General features: G+C 41.7%; 1 protein-coding gene across 4 annotated transcripts in view; it reads left to right on the forward strand.

Moving 5' to 3' along the window:
• Window positions 1–3553: 3553 nt before the first annotated feature.
• The window catches only part of Riox2 (ribosomal oxygenase 2), a 23045-nt gene continuing 14623 nt past the window's right edge, over window positions 3554–11975 (forward strand). For 2 of the 4 annotated variants that reach the window (XM_055594356.1, XM_055594382.1), the window contains exons 1-2: window positions 3554–3606; window positions 8818–9276. In XM_055594356.1, the coding sequence (XP_055450331.1) occupies window positions 8845–9276 (432 nt within the window). In that variant the 5' untranslated portion in view covers window positions 3554–3606; window positions 8818–8844. Of the gene's footprint in view, window positions 3607–3812; window positions 3898–4108; window positions 4156–8817; window positions 9277–11975 lie in introns of those variants that run through there. The other 2 variants (XM_055594373.1, XM_055594364.1) reach the window with 2 other exon arrangements.

The following is an 11975-nucleotide window of genomic DNA, read 5'->3' on the forward strand; positions in this document are numbered from 1 at the left end:
CTATACTTCACCCCCTAGTTTTCTTCCAGCACTTTGGCATCTAGTGCATTAGATGTCCAGCATCTGGTAAAACCATACAAAGCAAGGCACGGCACAACATTCCACACACACAAAAAAATTTTTTAAACCATCATTTGTGCCAAGAGGACCAAGGGCAAAAAACCATGCCTAAGGGCTGGGGTGCATCACAGTGGTAAAGTACTTTCCTGGCATGCTGGGGCAAGTGTTTAGTTACTAACCCCAGAGGACCTGGCCGAATCCTATTAAAAAACTGAGCTGTTTATACTAAATCCTCTATTCTACCTGTGAGTCAGTGGTGGGATTTTGCTGATAATTTAGTCTCTTGCTGTCTGTTCTTTCTCATGCAGGAAAGCAGATATAGTTCTTCCTCAGAGGTTTTGGTGTTTATTTAAAGTTTATCTTTAGGACAAACTTTAAAAATGGGGCCTGGAAAATGTTGTCTCCAGTGTGTGACTTTAACTAAAATCTCAAGTAAAAAAAATTGCATTTGGTGTACTTTTCAGCTATGTCATTAGAATTTGTGCCACTTTTAGAGAATGAGTAGCATTGTATAATTTTCTCTCTTAGAGTCCTTTTTTTTTTTTTTTTTTTTTTTTTTTTAAGAAGCAAAGTTTAGTTAGAAAGTTTGCTCCTCATTGGAAGTTTGAGCAATGTTATTTATGGACTGTCACTTCCTGGGTGTTACCACTTTGAGCAGTTGGTCACTTTTAGTTCTTGATTATTTCTGTTGTTGTTGTTGTCTTGTTTTGTTTTTCGAGACAGGGTTTCTCTGCGTACCTAACCTTGGCTGTCCTGGAACTTGGCTGGCATGGATCTCGCAGACATCTACCTGCCTCTGCCTCCCTGAATGTGGGGATTACAGTCATGCACTACCAAGCCTAGCTTTTTGATGTCTCTAAGAAGACTTATTTGTTATTTTATGTGTACAGGTATGTGCCGGATTGTTTTTATGCATGTCACCTGCATGTCGGAGCCCTTGGAGGCCAGAACAACATATTGGATACCCTGAAACCAGAGACAGAACTGGTATGAGCCATCCACATTGGTGTTAGAAACTGAACCTGAGTTCTCTCCAAGAGCAGTAAGTATTCTTACCCACTGAGCCATCTCTCCAGTACCAGTTCATAATTATTTTAAAAGAGAAAAACAGAAAACAATGAATCTACCCTTCTGATGCTAGGCTCTCCTGTCTATCCATATAATGCTAGAAAACATCTTCTATACCATCTTACTTCTTTACAAGTGCCCCCAAAACATACCCATGAGAGAACACCTTATTTTCATAAGGACCAAGAATAAGTCTATCTCAAGGCTTATGGGTAACACTATAAGTAACAAATCATTACAGTAAGGAAAACAGTCATTTCTACCTACTATTTTGAGCTTTTGAGAAGGGAAGTCTGCAGTATCACTTACTAAAAAGTGTTATGCAGTCTAAATGGCGTCGCTATAGGCACAAACTGCAAAAGAAAATATACTGTCAGCAGTGAAGAAAATAGAAAGGATAACTTAGTTCTATAAACACCAGCACCAAATACTTGGTAATCTCAAAATGAACTAAGCACATTTCCTGTCCCCTGTGGACTTATAAAATTACATGAATATGTAAAAATTATTCCAATCAGTGTCGGTATGAATTTATCAAATCAAATATTTTAAGTTCCAGGAGATTTATCACATGAAGAATAGTTGAAGACCTTGGGCTGGGCCATTCAGTCATAAGCAAATTTGCCTTTTCTATAGTTACTAAAACTCAAAGATTATTGCAAGGTGCTGTGACTACATTAATTGGTCTTGTTTGATGAGTCTCCGCGGAGAGCCAACTGCATTCAATGCCTGCTCTGAAGATTTTTTATTTGAGATGCTATGTGTGATCTGTCAAGTCCCTCTCAGGTGATAGCACCTTGCAGTTTTGAGACTTTTGCTTACTTGGTGTCACTGGGAACTGGGAGCAGCTTTCTTAGGTAGGTGAAAATGAAGCATATTCACAAATACAGACACATAAGTGTAAGGACAGTAAGGATACGCAGCTTGAGCTCTGTGGTCTGAACGTCTGTGTCATTGTAGATGAGGCAATGTAGTCACCCGTGTCAGCCGCATGGCCTTGTGGGGAGATTAGATCTTCAGGGTGGAGCTCTCGCGAATGGGCTTGATTCATGCTTTTGTATACTTTAAAATTAATATCAAAGAGCTGTCTTGCCATTCCAGCCAGTGAACATGCCCACCAAAGGCCTTGTTCATTTACCAAAACTGGTTTGAGGGACACACAGCAGACACCGTGAGATGCAGAGTTCACTACGTATTGATCTCAGACCTCCCTGGCTTCAAAACAAGTTTCTGTTGCTGATAAAATAGCCAATCAAGGACAATTTTTTAAAGCCCCTCCCTTTCCACAAAAGACAACCTATGGGGTTTTCATTCATGCTCCTGTTCTGCTCTAACCGTTGTAATCTTTAAAGCTACTGGAACTCAGATTCTTTACACTAAAAAGAGCATAGCCATAAAACAGAAACAAAACATTAAAAAGCCATCTTAGCCCTAAACGTGATGTTCTTATCAAACTCTTCCCCTTAAGGCTCAATGATCTATGAGGAAGAGGAGGCAGAAAAGATTAAGAACCAGACATCCTAAGTCCGTGGAAACAGCATCTTCCAGATATCACAGGGTTGGTGCAAATATGAACCCACAGCCTATGAAAGTCCCGCACAAGGGCAAAGTTTCATTCCCAACCAAGAAACTATTTGCAAACTGATATATGCTGGGAGATAGGAAATCAGTTTTCTCCAAATGATCTATCAACCACACTCTAGGGCAGGCCCCACGCTCAGGAGAATCTGGTTAGCACAAAAACAGATGCTTTTTGTGTGTGCTTTTTTTTTGTTTTGTTTTTGCACTTTTGACATTTTGCTTTTATTCGTTTTGATTTTTCTTCTCTTATAAAAAGAGGAAGAACATGGAATTGGAAGGAAAAGAAGGTAGGAAGATTCTGGAAAAAAGTTGGGGGAGGGGCAAGAATGCGATCAAAATATATGAAAAAAGCCAATAAAATAAACAAAATTTAGAAATAAATAAATAAATACAATTTAGAAATGCTAGAGTGAAAGTACATGAAGTGTAAATAAAATGTTTGGTACTAAAAATGTTACATTAGTAACAACTGTATAAATATTAAAGTCATATGTAATGAAAAACTATTTGGATCTATTTTGGTCCAACGGAGCACAAGCACGCTCTCAAGAAGCAAGTTCATATGCATGTATTAGTAGAGGGAACTGTCCACCTTTACGGATTAACTCCTAACTTCAGAGTCGGAGATATCAACCGTAAGAAGCACATTGACAGTCTCTGAGTTTTAGGTTCCTAGATGGCTACTTTTCAGGCCAGTGGTAGTGCAGGCCTCAGGAAAAGGCTAGTAGGCGTGGGCGTGGCTGCGGTTCGGGGGCGGAGCCTGTTGCTCAGGGGGGCGGGGCCCCGCTTCGGGGGCGGGGTCCAGAGCGGTAGCACCGCCCCGACGTGCACACGCCGCTCCGCCCCTCCACGCTGTTGTCCAGTCAGCTTGTGGCCACGCGCAACAGGCCGGGCAGGGTGAGTGTGGTGGTAGAGGCGGAGTGGCAGTGTGTGGGCCTGGGTCGGAGGGCCAGGCCTGGGCGGCGGGCTCGCTGCCGGGCGGTGTGCCCCTCGAGCCACCCGGGGACGCGTCCTAGAGCGTGCGCAGGCGGGGAGGGCGCGGGCCACGTGCAGGCCTGACAGCCCGGCGCAGGGACAGAGGCGGGGCGCAGGGCCTCGCGCCCCCAATCCTGGCTTGGATTGGCGTAGCTTGCTTCTTCTGTCTCCACGTGCGGAGGGCTGCCTGCCAGTCGCCGGGTTGTCCAACAGGTGAATAGGAACAGGTTTCGGGAAGTCGAGGCTCTAGTTCCGCCAGTCATTATTTGAACTTCCGGCGCCGGGAGTGGGGGTTCCCCAGCTCTTTTTAATACCCGGGTGCCTCTGTCATTTGTGATCTCATGGCCCCTTAGGTACATTAGCAAGACATAATTCTTATTGTTTGTGTAAAGTTCCAGAACATAGCCACCAGTCAGCAAGACATCTCTGAATTGATGAACAAACTCCGTGTGCCGAAAACAGTGCTTTCAGGTTAGCCTGATGGTCTCCTTACAAGCAATACATATAATTAAAATTTTTGTTTCTGCACTTTTATTTTGTGTGTGGGTGCACAGATGCTGTGGTGTGTCGTTGGAGGTTGGTACACACTTCGTGAGAATCTTTTCCTTCCAGCTGTGTGGGTCTCAGGGATTAACTCAGGTGGTCAGGGTTGGTCAGCAGACGCCTTTTTTTTTTAACCCACTGAGCCATCGCTCAGGCCCACAGCATATAATTATTGCCAAGAGTGTTTAATTGAGCCGAGTTCAATCCAGTGTTCTCTAGTGGGCCTAAAATTCATCAATTAGGAACTTCTGTGATTGTAGATTTCTGCCTCCTGTGGCAGAAGTGGTAATCCGAGAGGCTGGATGTGTCTCTAGAAACTTGCATATTAAAAGCTTTAATGGTAAAATACTGTTCAGATGGAGAGAGACTTCCATACCTGGTACCAATAGCTACCAATTTCTATGGTGACTCCCCAAACATAGTCCTTATTTAGGCAAGTCTCCTGTTGTTTTGTGGGTTTTATTGTTCTGTTGTTTTTATTTGGGAGGAGGTGTTGTTTTGCTTTGTAAGGCTTTTGAGAATTTGCTGAGATGAAAAAAGTGAAAAAAAAAAAATCCTGAATTGACTGTCTCATGCCATGCTTGGCTAGGTTTTGGCAAGCTAGAGGTAGCTGTACCTTAAGAAGCTCTTGTGACTTCTTGTCATTCAGTTTTACCATGGGAAGGATTAAGGCACCCTAAAATGTAAAGATTCTTAAGTTTGTTGCCAACATTGATTTTCTTTTTTAATTTATCAGTGATATAGCAGTTACCAGCTTATATCTGGAACTCTTTTGGAAGTCTTTAAGTGCTTTTAAATCAACTTTGTGAAAAACAATCCTTCTTTACAGCTTGCCTCTCTCCCCCTAGCTCTATAGAAGGAAATAACCTTATTCATATCTGGGTGGTCCATAGGGCTTATAGGCATGTGCGCTGCGCCATTCTAGACCAAGCAGTCTCCTATTTAATGACTATTTCTTGGAATCCAAGAAATGTCATTTGTTGTCCCCCACCCCCCATGCTTGTTACTGAATCTGAAATTATGGCACAACTTGGGGTATTTGGAAATAGGCCTAATGGGGTAGTTATGTATCTACTCTCCTCCACCCAAGACTGCTAAAAAGAAGAAGAAAGAATGGTATATTTACCCAGTGGCATCTGAGGTAGTTTCCAATTAGCTGAGGCTCAGATCGTTCCAGTGTGAGCGTAGGGGGAAAAAGATGGTGTAATGGTAGGCAAGGTAAGTTCTAAAGTGTTGGGTTGATGTTTGTTGCTGATTGTAGGTGGGAAAAACCCTTAAGTGGTTTTATTTTTGTTAAGTATTTTGGGTACGGTAGCCACACCTTCAGTTGAGTGTGCTGTTTCATTCACAGGTTATTCTTAACAAATCTTTCACTTGCATCTTCCTCTCCTATTCAAATATAAAACAGAACAATTGTGAGGGTAAGAGATGCGTGCCTCAGTTTGGAAGGTGCCTGTCCTGGATTATGTCTTAGTCTTATGTCACCTTGGCACAAACTAGAGTTATCTGAAAGGGGGGAACCTCAGTTGAGAAAAAAATCTTCCTAAGATCCAGTTGTAAGGCATTTTCTTAATTAGTGTTTGATGTGGGAGGTTCCAGCGCGTTGTGTGTGGGCCACCCTTGCGCTGGTGGTCCTGGAATTCTATAAGGAAGCAGACCACGGGGAGTAAGCAGCACTTCTCCATGGCCTCTGCATCAGCACCTGCCTCCAGGTTCCAGCCCTGTTCCTTTCCTGTCCTGACTTCCTTCAGTGGCGAATGGTGGTGATGTGGCAGTATAAGCCAAACAAACCTTTTTCTTCCCACGTTGCTTTGGTCATGGTGTCCATCACAGTGACCTTAACTAAGACAGAACCTTTAGTGATAAGTGTAACACAGCAGTCTAACAGTTTTAAAAATTAAATGTGAGAGGTTCAGCAATTTGCTAGGCGAAGGTCAAACCAAAATTAACATAGGAAAAAGGGGTACATGGGATGAATTCCTGTGGTGGCCAATGCAAGGTTCCAAGGGTATCTTAATGGAGTCATACTTCGTTGTTCTTCACTTGGTTATATCAGCAGGTGGAAAGTGTTGTCCACCAGGGAAGCTATTAGAGACTTGGTGGCAACCGATTATCTAGGCAGCCTCTGCTTGTCTTGCACGTGCAGAAGAAAGGTATGCTTATGGTGTCAGCAGTGTTGGTTGTATGTTTGGCCTTTTCATTTAATGGTGCTAAGAACTCTCCAGAAATATTAATTGTATATCAGCCACAAGTTGGCCCTTCAAACAGCAGGGGTTATAGTCTCCTTAACTGTCTATACAAATGTCCTTTGCTGAATCTGTCTTCATATTTTGTATTTCTACATCTCTAAGAATTCCATCTTTGACAGTTCTTCATCTCACCAAAGCTTTGCTTGCTTGGGTTAAGAATTGAAGCTGCTTTGTTTGAATCAAAAAGTATATACAAAATATTTTCAGAAAGCTTGTCTCATTGAGCACTTATCTTAACACTAGATTTATCTTTTTCCAATTGTCTTCAGCGCCTACTGTGCATTGTTAGTCTCAGTTATTTGTTATAGTTTGCTATGGTTCTTTGCTGTTTGAAAGCACTGAGCTCCTTGGTGTTACAATTTTAGATGCTAAAATGAGATCATTAGAGAGTTTTATATTTCTTCAGTTTACACTTCCTAATTTTTTCATCTTATATCTGGGTTGCATTTTAAAATCTCTGAAAAATTGGTTGATGCAGATTATTCTAGGACTTGCAAACCAGAATACACACTCATTTTATTCAGTCCACAGTGCTGCCAGAATGCTGCTTCACATAGGATGCTTGGGAAAACCAGCTTTCTTGCAATCCTGGTTACTCAACACTATAGGAAGTCATAGCATTTTAAGTTACTAGCCTTGAGGAAAATCTGGTATTTTATAATCACTGTGACTCTCAGCCCTCTTTGAGAACAGGGAATTTGCTAGGAATTGGAGGAACAGAACCTCTTCTCAGGATAAGAAAGAAAAAAGAGAAGTTGTCAAGGTTGAACATTCCTAATCCAAACATATGAAATCTGACATGCCCCAAAATCCAACTTCTGAGTACCAACATGATGCCGTAGGTGAAAAAAATTTCTGGACCTCAAATTGGAGGTACATGAAAAGCAGCCGTAAAATTACCCCCAAGCTGTCTGTATAAGCTGTATATGAAGCATAAATGAATTTTGTTGTGGTTTTGATTTTGACTTATTTACCCCCCCACCACACAGTCTTGGTTGCTAGACCCTGTCACTGCTGGGTGGACTTCAGGGCCTGGTGGAAATTAGGTCATGGAAATATGTCCTTGAAGCGGATGTTGGTACCCTAGCCTCTTCTCTTTTTGCCTCCCTGCTACCATGAGGTAACTGCACTGTCTCATCCTCTTGCTGTGATTTTGAATCTCTCCACAAGACAGCAGAGCCATCCAGTAGACTAAAGCCCTAGAAACTGAGACAGAATAAATTCTTCCTGCTGTAGTTAATTATCACAAGTACACAATTTCAGGTTTACACTACATGTCTCATTTTAGATTTACAGGCATTGCAAAATCAAATACCTCTGGTCTCAAATACTTTTACAAATGATGTTTACAAATTATGTATTCTGTGAATATATTTGTACATTTTGAATTACAGTTCTTGAACCCACACGAGGGAGACCTATATAAGTGACAGGAGTTGTAGTTTTGGGTGTTTGGGAGTGTTGGTCTTCTTGCTACTCAGATGTGTGCCACAGGCTAACAGTGCTGTCACCATGGTGTCTGGTCCACTTGATGCCCTTGTGCCCTTTGTGCATGTTAAATTGGAAAAGTGCTGTGTTAGAGGTTAACAGTATTGGTGAATGATGTCTTGTTCTGGTTAAAAAGTTAAATCTTTTTGAAGACCTGTCATATACCTTCATTTTTAAAGCCCTTATTTATTTATTTATTTATTTATTTATTTATTTATTTATTTATTTATTTATTTATTTTTAAATGGGCAGAGGGTGAGTTCCCTTATAGTGACAGTTCTCAAGAATTTGAAAGTGGAGTTTCCAGTGTTTGGCATCTCATTTCAGCCACCAGGTGACGCCACTGGCCCAGGACACATTGGATTCTGTCAGGGAAGGTTTCTGTTGTATGTTGAGCACCACCTGCCAGCAGACAGCTGTTCCTGCTTCTCTATCGAATGTTTGTAACAGAGAGTTCATCTAATTAGATTCAGGGCATGGTGCTGATTGCGGCCAAATTCAACATTTTTTGGCTTTGCTGTTTCAGTGGCCATAGGCTAAACCTTTGAGTAAGGACTGATGATAGAGTTGAATGCTTTAATTTGAGATAATTAAGTCTCCTAATTAATAATGATTTCCAGGACTTAGTGCTTGTATACATAAGAAAATTGTGTTTTCCTTTAGATGAATATACAAATTGAGTGGTGTTTAAGACTGAATTATCTTGAAAGAAATGACACTGGCTTTTAGCTGTCTCATCTTGGAGGCAGAAGTACTGACTAATATGGAGTTCTCAAAGAGGCAAGATGCTCATGGTCATGCATGGCATGTGTGCACTCCTGCAGCCTAACCACGGCTTTTATTCTTTTGGTAGGTTTGCATTTCCTCCCTGCTGTGAACGATGCCAAAGAAAGCAAAACCTACAGGGAATGGGAAGGAAGAAGAGTCTGTTCCCTGCAAGCAGGTGAAGGGGGAGGCATCTGGCAGACCTTCTATATTAAATTTTGACAGCCCCAGTAGTCTCTTTGAAAGTTTAATCTCACCCATCAAGGTAGAGACTTTTTTCAAGGAATTCTGGGAACAAAAGCCCCTTCTCATCCAGAGGGATGACCCTTCGTTGGCTGCATATTACCAGTCTCTGTTCAGACTCTCAGATCTGAAGAGTTTCTGCAACCAAGGGGTGTATTATGGAAGAGATGTGAACCTCTGCCGGTGCATCAGTGGGAAGAAGAAGGTTCTGAGTAAGGATGGCAAGGCACACTTTCTTCAGCTGAGAAAAGATCTTGATCAGAAGAGAGCAACAATTCAGTTTCACCAACCACAGAGATTTAAGGTAATAGCTCTCCCCACAGCAGAATTCTCATACATATGAAGGCGGTAGGATTTGGCCACATATCAGTTTAAGATTGAATGTCTGGTTTGATGATGGAGATCATTTTGAGAATGTATAGCATTATTTGGTTTTAAAATACATTTGGACTTGAGAGAATCTGTTACCTTTTAGATAAAGTTGTTGTGTGTTGGGGGTTGTGCGATGGGTTCCCTCATGCAGGCAACCCTGTATCTCCTAGTACTAACATTACAACACACACTTTGCCACATCAGCTTTTATGTGCATACTAAGGAGCTGAACTCGGGTCCTTCTGCTTATGCAGCGGGTGTTCATCTTACCCACTGAGCCATCTCTCCAGTCCAATCCCTGGCTATATGTTTTGAATCTCCAACAACCTGAGGTGGATGTTTTAGATATTATGGAGCTGTAAAAACCAAAGACTCCAACATTCTAACCTTACTAAAGTAACATTGCACCTCTAGGGTATGTTTAATGGGCTGACTGATTTTTGTGTATGGTAGGATCTTTGTGTTTTGTCCTGTTGCTGTATTTTAAGGCACATGGTAGCATCAAGGTGATACCTGAAGTTATCTCCCTTTACTGCTTCAGAGTTGTGACCAGTTGACTTACCAGATAGATATTCAAGAAAGACATGTTAACGTATTAATAACAACTTTTTGAGAGGTTAAGTCCTGGAATAGCTTCTGGGTGGCCGTCATAAGTGAGGATAGCAGCTTCCCTTTATAGATCAAGAAAGCATAGTCACTGAACTTGTAACTGCAACTTGCACCCTATTCTTCCCCACTGGTTATTCTTAATGCTAGATTCCATACCGTCCAGTGGTAGAACTGACTCTTAAGCTTTGTTCATTGGTGTACTCAGCAACTTGCACCAACATAGTTTGACTCTACATATTTTGTTAGTAGGCTACAGTTTGAAGATACAAAAACCAGAAGGCCAAGATAAATGGGAACTGCAGAATGGATAGCATTTTGGGTAATCCTTGAGAAGAAAAGAGATGCATTCATCAGTTACTTACCCAGTGCTTTTCTTCTCCTCTTAGTGGTAACTGGTATTTTACACTGGGAGTCATAAAATTACCTGTACATGCCTAAAAGATCTTTCGGGACACTAGAGAGCAAGAGCCAAAGCCTGGCTTAACCAGCTGTGCCAGATACCAAGTAATTAGGGAGCCAGGTCCTGTAGCCTTTCTCCAAAATAAATTAGGCATTTTGGGAGCTCTTTAAGTGTTTAAGGTAATTCAGAGGCCATTAAATTTTTTTCTCCTGTGCTATGGGAAACCTCTGAGATCTATAAATAGAGAACTCTAGTAATCTTCATTCATAAAGGTGTCTCTCAAAGTTTTTTCCACATTGCTTTTCCTATTCTTCCCCACTTGTTATTCTTAATACTAGATTCCATACAGTCCAGTGGTAGAACTGACTCTTAAGCTTTGTTCATTGGTATACTCAGCAAGCCAGATGTTTATACTATAAAGTCTGTTAGTTGCTGTGCCTTCATTTCTATTAATGCTTCAGTCTCTTTAATATCTGTTTAGAGTTGGTGTCTTAGTTAGGGTTTCTATTGCTGTGAAAAGACATCATTACCATGGTAAACTTTATAAAGGAAAACATTTAATTGGGCTTGCTTACAGTTCAGAGCTTTAGTCCTTTATCATCATGGCTGGCAGGAAGCATGGTGGTGTGCAGGCAGACATGGGGCTGAAGAGGTATTTGGAGAGTTTTACATCTGGATCAGCAGGTAGCAGGAAGAGTGAGCTGCTGGGCCTGGCTTGAGCTCAAAGCCCAACCCTAGGGACACACTCCTACAAGACCACAAATTACTCCAACAACACCATTTCTCCTAATACTGTCATTCTGTAAGTAAGAGAGTCTGTGGGAGCTCTTTTCATTCAGACCACCACAGGAGGTTGCTTGGCTTTTCCAAATTGTCTTGAAGATATGGATTCCGGAGCTGGGCTGCCCAGATTGGAGTCTTGATCCCAGTGGAATGGTTGTGTGCTTAAGTTTCCTTACTTGTAAACTAGCTTTGACCTTTTCCACCCTGTGAGGAGCATTGTTATGAGGGGTATTCAGTTAGCAGGATAAGCACTCAGAAGGTAGGATCTGCTATTGTCTACAAGGCCCAGTTGCTGACTTCCTCTTCCCTGACTTAGGTAACTGATCTCTCAACTCAGGCGTATATGGCTCCTCAGTCTGCGTTATAGCTGATGAGTGACTCAGGAGGGAGTTTTACTCAGCTTCTTCTCTGTCTCTACCCTTCCCAGGCTGTCATTTCTGCTCCCCTTGCTTTAAATGTTTATTTTTCAGGAGTTTCCAAATGTAAATTCCTGACCTTTACTTCCTTTTAGGGCATCAGGCTGACTTCAAACAATCACGGAAATCATAGTGCCTCAAAGTTAACATTTACAGATTAGAACTTTTTTTGTCCTTCTGAAAACTGGGGGAAGGGAGGAATGCAAATGGGGCCTGTGGGTACAGGTGGGACATGGGGAGGGATAGGTGGGTGCATTTTGTTTTGTGTGGATATGTGTGTGTGCTTGCATACATACATGGTGAAGGCCAGGGACTATATTTTCCTCTATCACTTTCCATCTTCTTTTTACATTTATTTGTTTGTTTGTTTGTTCATTCATTCATTCATTCATTCATTCATTCATTCATTCATTCATTCATTCA

The sequence above is a fragment of the Psammomys obesus genome, unplaced genomic scaffold, assembly GCF_907164565.1.
Source record: "Psammomys obesus unplaced genomic scaffold, mPsaObe1.curated_primary_1811, whole genome shotgun sequence".
NCBI classification, from domain to species: domain Eukaryota; kingdom Metazoa; phylum Chordata; class Mammalia; order Rodentia; family Muridae; genus Psammomys; species Psammomys obesus.